The following is an 11,836-nucleotide window of genomic DNA, read 5'->3' on the forward strand; positions in this document are numbered from 1 at the left end:
GTGTCCCAGACATGAAAGATAATTCCAGTTGAAATGTGTTGGTTTGAAAGTTGTGCTGGGGCACTTCTGTTGTGTGAGTGGATATGCAGCTCGTTTGTGTACATGCACATCGTTTACACCCATCAGCCACCGTACAAACAAGAGTAAAACGAAATATGTTCTGTTCTCAAACAATAGCGGCACACTGTTTTCTACAGAGGGTTTCCCTTGTGCTTGATTTAACTCCAGTCTTTCTTGTTGTTCTGCTGTTTGGCTCTTGCTAAAAGACTTGCAACAATAATGTGATGTGTCTGGAACATTTTAATGCTACCATCAGATGATCTTTCTAATTATGTGAGCAGCACCTTGTCTTGTTCCCAGTAATTTAATATCCTCTCCTATTACTGCTTCTTATCATATCAAGTCACATGTTTGGATTTCCTGCCGTCAACACAAGAAAAGACTGAATGTCCAGCATGCAAAAATGTTCTCACCTGAGGCTTGAATAAATGATCATGTAACCAGCTGTACCTGATGAAAGCTTTTTTTTGTTGTTGCAGATTTCTCCTGCTCTCTCATCTCCAGGTTAATAACTTAGGAGCAGTTTAATGTCTCTAAATGAGATTCATATAATTAAAACGCAGCAGGACTCGGTCGTTGAAAACATGCTAGCGGCTTTGCAAAAGCGATGTAATACTTTTTAGTGACGTGTTCAAACTGCAATCCCTGCACTTGATATTAGGCTGTAATCTCCATATTCATTTTTTTTCTCAAGAGAAAATTAGATTTTTCCCTTTTAATAGTTGCGACTGATGTCACACAGTCAGACTGCACCTGCACACCATTTCCCTTTAATTTTCTTATAATGGCACTGCTTCAAAGACATAATTTTGCACATAAGTGGCGCACTTTTAAGTTTATATGGAGATGATGCAAAGTGAGCGTATGCAGAAGAAAAAAAGTAAAAAAGAAAAAAGACCTTGTACATCCTGTCATGGTTTATTCAAAAGCGCAAGTACATTTTATTAAAGAACTACAGAGTGAAAGACAGCGCGAGTATGGAGGTGTGAATTAATGATAAGAGTGAGGGAGACAGAATCTGTGGGAAAGAGTGGAAACCAAATCATTTCAGTGACACTGAATGACAGAGTGAGAAGGAGTGACTGTGAACTACTGGGAAGAGATCTCAAATAACGATGAGCTGCAGATCAAAAGAGACGAGAGCAGTGACTGAGAGAGAGCGACTAAAGGCAGGCAAGCTGTGTGTCACTGTGTGTGTGTTCAAATGTAAAATGAAGAGGCAAAAAGAGCTGCTAGTTCCAAAAATAAGCACAAAGTATAAAATCATTTATATTCTCTGCTCATCCAGGCCCAAGTCAAACTGTAAATGCGGGGTCCTGTGCTGACCAAGGACCAGATGGTTCATTGATGTGTGGTTCTCTCCAGCAAAGCTGCCATTATTGAGGTGAGAGGACTTGAAGGTGTTTCACACTGACAGTGACGTTTGGGTCAGGAGTCATCAGCTCTGTCAGACATGTAAAAGTGTAAATGTGAAAGCCATTCAGTCTGCAAACAGCAGTCTGAAATCCATCATGACACAGGCTTTGGTGGGAAATATTATCATGCCACTTCTGTCTGACCTCCAGAGCTCGGATGTAACAGGGATGTGTGAAAGAGCTGACTAAAGTCATCATGGATCACATGCCTCCGTAAATCTAGTCTAGCAAGCACAGGCCTGCCACTGGCTCCACATTTCATGCAACTCTCTCCTCCCCTTCGCTCTGTATGTGTTGCGGTTTTCCATCCCAGTTTCACGGCAATTCGTGAAATAGTCACAAAACTTAATCTATTGGTCCAGCGACACGATTTGCCCGACTTTTTCGTGTTCCCCAGCACAAATTTCAAACCAAAACATTTCAATAGGAATTATCGTTCTTACCTATTAGACAGCGCACATGCTGTGATATTTTTGTCATTCTTTTCTTCTGACAGTCAGGCATTAACCACGTTTACTGTTATGACCCATCCACACTAATAATTATAAAGATGTGTGCACCCACACTGACCAACGTTAGAACGTAGTTACAAATAGAAAAGACAAAAAAATATCCAGGCAGATAATAATAATAGAATAATAGAATTAAACACGAGAAAGTTGCGTAAATCGTATCCCTGGACCAATAGATTAAGTTTTGTGACTATTTCACAAATTGCCGTGAGACTGGGTTGGGTTTTCAGCTAGCAACCATCTACACTAAAAACTCCAAGTTTTGCAGAGGATTTGGATGGTGCAGGAAGGCAGTCCTGTTCGTTTTTTTCACTGCATTAGCCACATTAATGACTGTGCTCGTCTCCTTGCAAATGTTCCGCCAAAACAAGTTCTGTAGACAAGCCAGAGCATTTGAGACGAGGATGCTGCTTTTTCAGGGTCGCTGATGTAGGACCCTTATTCTTCATTCTTCATTTCAGTCTCTTTTGGCGTGGAGGCCACTAATGTACTCCAAACAGAAGCTGGCTTTTTTAGCCCATGGACGGTGGCAACAAAAAGACTTTGCACAGTTGGGTGAAATAAACCTTTGAAACTATTAGCTGTTGGTTAGAATGAACGATTTCTGTGGAGCAAACCATTAAAACTGAAAGTGCGTGCACAGGAAGTAGTATTTTGGGTGAAACAAACATTTAAAACCTTAACTTGTTCATTAGAAATTACTATTTGTTTGGAATAAATCTTTAAACTTTGGAAAGGTTATGGGTTTGGATGTTTACCCCAAATCTTACTGTTAGTTAGATAGTGTTGTTTGCATGGAATAAACTTTTATAAGTACTTGGATAGAAAGGAGTATTTTGGATAGTATAAACCTTAAAACTAGAAGCAAATAGAACAGGAAGTAGTGCTTTGGGTGGAAAACACTTTTAAAACCAGAAGCTGCACACTTCTGCAATCATCTAATTTGCTGGGTGGTGCAATTCTGACAATAAAAGGGTCTTAGAAATTCAATCGTACAAACTGATGTCCTGAGGATGCTGCCTCCTCTACTGCACACACATGTTGTTTTCCCCCTACAGCAGACTGATAAAGAGGCAGGCTATATGAGACTGTCTTAAGCCAAGTTTAAATCATCAAACTTCATGAAAATCTGGAATTTCAGCCCAGAAACTTCATACCAAGGTGACAAGCTGTATGCAGAGTGGCTGCTCACTCATATCTTTGTGTAATCAGATTGCTCGATCCATTTGTGGGTCCTGGTCAGTGTTGTATTTGTATGATTTTGTAGGGGTTTGACTGTTAATATATTCACTTTTGTCCCAATCTAATCTCAAAGATCAGGGTCAATCATGACATTTTTTATTGACTTAATTAGCTATATATACGTATGCAATGTTTAGAAGACTTAGTTGCTGAGCCACTTCAATTTCTGTCGACTCTCCCCACAAAAATAGTTTACTGATCGAGCTCTCTGAGATTTTAAAACTTTTCTTCCTTAAAACTCCTAGAAAAATGCTTCTGAATGGTCGACTCTGGACCACTAGTTTGTGGATTGATGTCCGTTGATCGTTGGCAGAAGCGCCAAACAAATAAATCTACATGAAGACGAAGTAAAACGAAAGTAAAAATGAAGGCAAAAAGTGTGAATAAAAGTGATTTAGGGCTCAACCTAATGAATATCTAACATCTGAGCTTTTCGTAGTTATTCCGAATCTTTCCTGAGAGGAGCTCGTTTTGGACGTATCCCCTGATTCAATCACAGCATTACCGTATGTAAGCATCATGTGTCCTAATGATGCTACAGCGGAGCACTAATTAAATTGTCTGTGCACTGAGCGCTGGGAAAGCAGTTACATCAGACTGATGTTGCAAATAAGCATATGAAGGGAAATGACGTTCGCCGGGGCTTAGCGGGGCAAGTTCCATGAGGAAATGAATGAATTACTGTAAGCATATCGGCGTAATTGTATTTCTGTTATTTCCCCGGAGCCTCTTGTTTGCCTTGGCTCCTCCCAAAATACGGCAAATAAACAAGGTGATCAACCAGAGGCAAAGATGCTCCGTCATCGTTGGCTTTCTCGCTCGCTGCCAAAATCGGAAACCACGCGGGGGATGTGAACAGCTGATATCACTGTGAGTTGCATTCGAACTGGCCTGAAATCTGCAGAGCTGCAGTGTGACATCAGGTCCATGTGAAGGTTCAGCATCAGTGTAAATAAGAACATAGATGCACCATCAATAGAAGCAGCCCAGTTGTAATCCAGAACAGTCTTTGGAATATTACCATCGTCTGGCTCGCCAGCAGGACTCAGATTTAACCTGCACTCTTCTAGCTCAAGCCTTTTAATTTCCACCTGCAACAGTAATGATCTTTCACGCTTGCTCGAACGTTAAAGCAGCATCGCTCAGAGCAGCTCCACTGGCAGCAGCAGCAGACTCACAGGTGTGTAAACCAGCCTCCACGGTTTGCACGTCAGGCTGGAGAACACCTGCATCAAACAGATTTTCATTCAGGATGTTTTTCCGTGTTGTCTTTTAACCGTCTATCTCCAACATGCATCTTGAAATTTTTTGTGATTTCCACTAGCTGCTACCATGAACAACTCCTCTAATGCTGTTCTCAGAAACGCCTCAGCAGAAGCCATACCTAAGAAAACCAGCTGGATTGAACAAACTGATACGAACCTGAAAATACACCACTATTACGCTGCTCTCTAACGGTGAGAACTCTTCAAACGCAGCTAAAAATCGCCACCGTGGCTCCATCCCTCTAACTGCCTCACCAGAATCTGACTGAATGAACTCCTCCCAAGACTTTAGGTGGTGCTTGTGGTGGATATTTATGCACACAGATCCTGCAGGGCCGGTGAAGCAACCAATGATCACCGACCCCACCTGCAGCCTTGGACGTGCCCCCGAGACAAACTTCTCCAAACACTGTCTCACCACACCACCAAACCTTACATACACAAGCTGTTTACTGTCTCCAGAAAACACCCATATTGTCTCATTACAGCGTCACTCGCCGACACTACAACCACCACAAAAAATAAAGAAAAATCACCGGTCTCTTCCCAGGATGGCAGTAACCAAGCAGAGCCACAGAAGTTTAAACTGGATCTACTGTGGTGTGGACGAGCCCCCATTTGTTACAGACTGGCTCAAAAACTGTAACAAAAGCTAGGATACAACAAGTCAAGATTGTTGAAATAGCTAGAAGAGTGGCTAACAATTAAGCTTACCATTCATTTGCATTTGATTGATTCCCTTCCTGCCTTGTGTCTTCCCGTGGTATATATTTACAAAGTCTTCACAGCAAGTGTAGGTATTATGAGGATGTCAGGAGAGCCAAAAACAAGTCACGAGGAGGTCAGGGTGGATGGAGGGTCAACAAAAGACTTTACTGGTTGTTATTTGTCTTCAGTTTTTTTGCTCATTGTGACTGCAATTGTTCCCCGATCTTATTTATCATTGTTACAATGACAGCAAACATTCCCTAGTCGTCCAGCCTTGTAAGCGAGTAAGAATATGACCAAAGTGCTATGTACCACCAACAACTAAGAACAAAACCTGTCTCTTGTGTCTGCATTCAGGATCTGTTCTTGCATATCACACAACAAAATCATAATCTTAGCCCAAACCTGAACAAGTAATTTTGGCCCTAAACCTTGCCGAACCTTAACCAGCTGCGACTTCTAATGAAGCAAACAAATGACATTGACCAAAGGGTTGTCCGGTAAAGTCAGACTAATTGGTTAATGAGGTACACAAAGCCAGAAGTCTGAGTTTTCAATGCCATGAACGTAGTTCTCTTTTAACATGCTAGATCAGCTTGGTAGCTAATGTTGCACAGCTAACCTGCTCTCGAGGAGTTTTTGTTCAGTGTTTGCAATTTAAATTGGTGGTAAGAAGGGTCTCACTTTCACCACTTTTTTTCCCTGCACATGTGAGCAGTACAGATTCTCAGCTGAGGTTAAATCTGCAAAGCTGTTGAGCTGTATGTTAGTAACGCCACTGGTTGAGGCTGTAGAGTTACAGTACTGCAATCTGCATTTGTTGTATTAGTACAGGAGTCTACATGCATTCAGTTGGGGATGCACAACATGCAAAAAAATGTGTTTTTTTTATGTCTGGGTCCAGATTTGCTTTCAAATCAACAAAAAGATCTAGCAAACAAAGCACCGCTACAAACAGCAAAGAAAGGAAGAACAGGAGGAACAGCGTTGTTGTACCATTATATTGCTGGAGTATCTGAAAAAAAAAAATCATATCATTCTGGTGCACTTCAGGCTCAGCAACACTCTGGAACAAAAACTGCTTCACCTCAAGGATAAAACACCAACACACAAGCAGAGCAGCATTGTGCATGCAGTCCAATGTAGCAAAGAGTGCACAGACTTGTACATAGCAAAGACTACACTTTCTTTCTTCTTCTAAACTTTCTTTGAAGAAAAAAACCTAAAAACAAAGTTGATAACCACCATTTGTAATGCTCGTTATCTCCTATTGTGTTTTAGGTTTTTGAGTCAGCTAACACAAACAAAGCCGGTCGATGGTAAACCTGCTTCATAGTTCACCCCTCGGTTTGTCTGTTCATGTGCCTGCTTACTTACTGCTGAACCTGCCTGAGTTTCTCTGTGTTCCTTGTGCTGGTTTGTGCATTTCATTTTTTTTAACCCTTTTCTTTGGTTTGTTTCCCAAACTTGTGGCGCCTTCTTTGTTTTTTGTCAAACCTGTACCTGCTCCCTACCTGTGTTCTGAATTACCTTTTGGACATATTTATCAAATCTTGCTTTTTTTCTTTGAAAACTCACCTCTTGTGTTTGCATTTGGGTCCTTCCTTTCCACACTACATAAAATATTGGTCTTTCCCTAAACTCAAGTCGATTTTGTGCCTAATCCTAGCTTAACCTTAACCACAGCATTTCCACATCATAAAACAGATTTATTTTTCCAGCTGAGACTCGTATTGGAGGAGACCAATGACATTGATTTGGAGCATCAGGTCAAAAAATGACTTTCAGTGCCAATTCATGACGTGTTGGTTCCGCACTTATCTCCTAAAAGGCATTTTTAAATGCCATAGTTACATAACAGTATGTGGATGGTGGAAAACAGACTACATAGTTTGTTTGTGCCATCTGTGACCATTTTGCTTCATCGTGTCTTATTACTGATCTTTTGAGCGTTAGGAAATGATTGGTAACAATCTAAAATTAGCAAAGCTGTCTGCTCATGTTTCAATCATCCAACAGGTTTGTGTTGTCGTGCGTAATGAGCGTAAACCATCTGAGATGCATCATGTTGTTTCTGAGAGGGTTCTTTTCTGTTTCTTCCTCTTAATCAGGTTGGTTCCACTGTGACAGCTGAGTCCCATCATGCAGCCTGGCTGTTACAGAGGAAATAAGAATTTGCCAAATACGATCACAGGTTGGTAGTCACAGCTCATACTGTACTTCCAAACTCGTACATAAACCAACACTGCCATCTAGTGAACACCACTGGACAAGAACTTAACCAATGAGTCTGCTGACACTGTTGTCACCTGTGTGTGCAGCTGTAGTGCTTAACTGTGTGAGCCTAATGATTATAACATCATCATTATGAACTATAGGCAAGTCCCTCATAAAAATGTGCAGAAAATGAAAATAATGGCCTCAAAAGGTCAACATCACCGCCAAACACAAAACGCATGCCATTCCAAAATAAATGATTAGATCTGACAAAGTGTCCTGTCTAAACAAAATGTATTATTTTTTTCATACACAATAATGTTTGGCTACTCCCTAAAACAAAACATTATACAAAAATGTGCCATGAGAAGAAGAAGTGGGCTTTGTTGTGGCACAGTGCGGCTCTGATGGTTTCCAGTCGACTCCCACTGGGCCTCAGAGCTTTCGTAGTCCAGATTGAGAATCCCAACTGGCAAAACTCGGATCCCCCAGTAAATCCTTTTCACCCTGCGGAAGGCAGCGTCCTGCACGTCGCAGCGATATGTACCTGAAAATTAAAACTTAGTTTGTTTTTAACAGTAAAGAGGTTTGTTTTCATCTGTGTATGAATGTTCATCCATGGATTTGTGGGTGTTTTCCTGTTAAAATGGTTTGTTTTTTGCTATTTAAATGTCTTTAAATTACAAATATCAAGTCGTAAAAACACTCTCCGGGTTCTCCGGCTTCCTCCCACACAGTCCAAAACCATGTTGAGGTTAATTGGTGATTCTAAATTGTCTGTAGTTGTGAATGTGAGTCTGCTTGATTGTCTGTTTCTAAGTGTAGCCCTGGGATGGACTGGTGACCTGTCCAGGGTGTCCCCTGCCTTTGCCCTAAGTCGGCTAGTCGCCTAAGACCCTAGTGAGGATTAAGCGGTGTATAGATGATGGATGGATGGATGAAGTAGTAAAAACAGGCCAAAACTAGAAATAACATCCACATCAAAAATCAGTATTTTTACAAATAGCAATTCGCTTGACCATAAAATTGCACAATTTAACTGTATTTAATTAAGCAAAAACATCATTAATTTACAGATATTTGAAGGAAAAGCATATTAAGGATGGAAAAATGGTTAATGTTTTTAACTGCAAAATAGAATCTAGTAAAATCACAAAATAAATGTACGTATTGATATTGGGGGGATCGGACAGGATAGCCCTTTAGATAATATCCACATTAAACATATTTTACAAGGAATAATTTTCTCTTTCACTATTTTACTGTACTTATATCAACTACAGCTTTTTACGGTTTGGAACGTTACGCTATTTCATCATTTTGTCTTTTTTTGTTGTGACAGTGTAACTAGTAGACTTTTTTACTCTGACAAATTGTTCTATAAGTTAAAATTTAGCACAAGTGTCCACCCTAAAAGAGGTACAAAGGCATGATTTAAGCTGTTTTTAGGTTGTCATTATTATAGTCAGCTACTTGGCTAGTACCGACAGTTACACAAGGGCCTTTCAGTGATACTATTCAATAAGACTTTTAAACTAAAGCCGAAGACAACATGACACAACTTAAAGGTTATGTTTATCCAGATGAATTCTTTCCATCACGTCCCTTTACACTGGAGAATTCATCCTCCCCAGTTTAACTAAAGATTTTTCCAACCACATCCTGCCCCGAGCCTACTTCAGGCTCACCATTAAATGAACTTAGGCTCTGTGAATGACGTGACGCTATGAGTGAGCTCATGTGCAGGTGCGTTGTTTACCTGCATCCTCCTCTCTGACGGGGTTCAGAATCACTCGGTCCAGCTGAGGGGCTTCCCAGCGAGCAAAGAGAGAGTCATCAGAGCTGATAACTCCTCGGGCGTAACGCCAAGACACCCTGCGCCGTACAAATAAACAAATGACACCATTAATCTAATGTTGAGCTCTTTGCTGGACCTACACACCTGTCCAGCTCCATTGGAAAAATGGACCAAATCTAAGCTTAAAATTGTGATATTTCATCAAAATCAATTTATTCTGTACATCTCATTTTAAAAATCGCCCAAATACAAACCAAGTTTTATGAAAGGATTTTCCACATTGCAACCGTGAGCACAAGCGACTCAGCTGCGACCGACAGTCTCGTGACAAACGATTTGGCTGATTTACAGGCTGGGTTTAGACAGAAGAGACAGGAGACAAGCAGCTAGCATAATGCAGCCGCAGAGCTTGATATGCTGACTGGGTCAAGCACACTTGAACATGAGAAGAGACTGTAACATATCTGGATCATCCTACAATACGCTCCTTAGTCCTCACCTCCAGGAGAACCTCCCCATCGTCTCCATGACTTCTCCCAGACAGTCGATCTCCACTTTCTGTCCAGAAGTCACAGTCATCGTCCTGAGTCCACACTGCCACGACTCCAGACACTTCACCTTACGGACGCGACACTTCTCCGTCACCTTTTGATTTCCAAATTGAAATGATAACAATTATTGCTGTTGTCAGCTACTTTCCCTTGTACATTTCTCTGCGTTAGATGTCTGAGGTGTCTCTGTCTCACCGTTGTTCCCCCTTTGGTTTCTTCCATCGCCGTCTTGCCGTCTTGCAAGAAGCACAAGGTTTGAGTTTTAACCCCCAGCCCACAGGTGGTGCTGCAGGGGCTGCTGTTGGTGACGACCTCCACTGGTACTTCATCCACCTCCTCCAGGTCAGTCAAGCTTAGAGGATGGAAGAGGAGGAGGACGAGGAGGTAGAACCCAACAGAGCCATGTTGCATATTGATGGTAAATCTGCAGAAAGGAAGAAACGCTTTCACATTACACAGTGCATCTTTAAGAGAAGTTAGGCCCCAGACCTAGTGTTTAACCTGCAAGACTTAATACAACTTAATTTTGTGATCCCTCAATATTTATACCAGACTGCACGACCTCAGTGGATCTTCTGACAGCTACTCACCCTCTTTTCAAAGCTGAAATCAGACAGATGCTCTGACTACAAATCCAGACTCCTGGCTCTCTTTCCCAGCTATATTTTCTTTTGAACTGAATGTTTTGTTGTGAAAATCAGAATTCCAGAAGGAAGAAACGTCATCCTTATATGTGGCAAAATGTTAAAAAGCAACACATTCAGCTGCTATAAACCTACATCTGTCCATTTTATTTTACATTTCTTTGTGTCGTTTTTATTTATTCTAACTTTGACAATCTGTCAGTGTGAAGGAAAGTGTTTTCAGCAGTTTTAAGTTATTTGAAGCTTTCTGTTCTTTGCTGAGTTGTTGGGATTTGTGTCTTGGAATTAGCTGTTAATCATGTTTTGATTTAAAAAGTCAGAAGTGAGCTGCAAGGTGGCGCAGTTGTTGCCTCGCAGCAAGAAGGTTGCCGGTTCGCGTCCCGGTGGGGGCAGCACTCTTTCTGCGTGGAGTTTGCATGTTCTCCCCGTGCAGCGTGGGTTCTCTCCGGGTTCTCCGGCTTCCTCCCACACAGTCCAAAAACATGTTGAGGTTAATTGGTGATTTTGTAATTTGTGGTGTAATTGTCCGTAGGTGTGAATGTGAGTGTGCTTGGTTGTCTGTCTCTAAGTGTGACCCTGCGATGGACTGGCGACCTGTCCAGGGTGTCCCCTGCCTTCACCCTGAGTCGGCTGGGATAGACTCCAGCCCTCATGCGACCCTAATGAGGATTAAGCGGTGTATAGATAATAGATGGATAGATGTTTAAAGCATTTACTTGTGTTGTAGAAAGGCCTTAGAACACACAGGGGAGAGTGGAGGAGGAGGGCTGTGTATTTGCAAATTCTCCCTTTTCTGTGAGATTTTTGTCCACATCAGAATTGTGTAGGAAATAAAGCCCTTTTAATAAATTTTTAGCCCCATTAGTTATTAAAGTTTTGCTGGCTCACAGTTTAGCTCTGGCAGAGAACTCTAAAGAGAGATCATGAACAAACTTGAAGTTAGCATTCCGTGCAAATCTCTGACCTTTATTTTTTTGCCTCACACAAAGCTGAATGCTGCCAAGTTGTTGTTTTTTTTCCAGATATGAACATCACCTGCAGCACTCATTACTGTTTTGTGTTACATTTCTTCCCTCCAGATCCTGTCCTTGAAAAACAGCTGCAGCAATAATATTGGTATTGGTTTTTTTTTTTAATCAGGGAAAATTTCTGACTCCCATGTCAAGCCATAGAATGTGACATGTATGAAACCTGATTATTAAGCATTTGCAGAAATGAATGGGCAGCTTGTGTTTTATTTTGGTGGTATTAAAAACTTTAAAATCAACAACTCTCTGTATTCCTCCCATGCTTTATTGGCTTGATCTTGTTGCAGCTGATATAAAAGGACAAAACATGATTAGGACCTGCAGAAAGCAAAACTGCCTTACATGCATTGATCAGTCAGTGTACTGTATATTCAGTATATGTATGCATATATAAGC

The 11,836-nt window shown here is 41.2% G+C and overlaps 1 protein-coding gene across 1 annotated transcript in view; it reads right to left on the reverse strand.

The window, feature by feature from the left end:
- The window catches only part of tmem81 (transmembrane protein 81), a 42,972-nt gene that overhangs the window by 28,485 nt on the left and 2,651 nt on the right, over positions 1-11,836 (reverse strand). Inside the window, exons 2-5 of the mRNA XM_008283157.1 lie at positions 9,964-10,192; positions 9,717-9,862; positions 9,179-9,294; positions 7,815-7,966 (exon numbers count right to left, since the gene is read on the reverse strand). Of these exons, the coding sequence (XP_008281379.1) occupies positions 7,815-7,966; positions 9,179-9,294; positions 9,717-9,862; positions 9,964-10,192 (643 nt within the window). The remainder of the gene's footprint in view (positions 1-7,814; positions 7,967-9,178; positions 9,295-9,716; positions 9,863-9,963; positions 10,193-11,836) is intronic.

The sequence above is a fragment of the Stegastes partitus genome, unplaced genomic scaffold, assembly GCF_000690725.1.
Source record: "Stegastes partitus isolate 25-593 unplaced genomic scaffold, Stegastes_partitus-1.0.2 Scaffold299, whole genome shotgun sequence".
Lineage (NCBI taxonomy): Eukaryota > Metazoa > Chordata > Actinopteri > Pomacentridae > Stegastes > Stegastes partitus.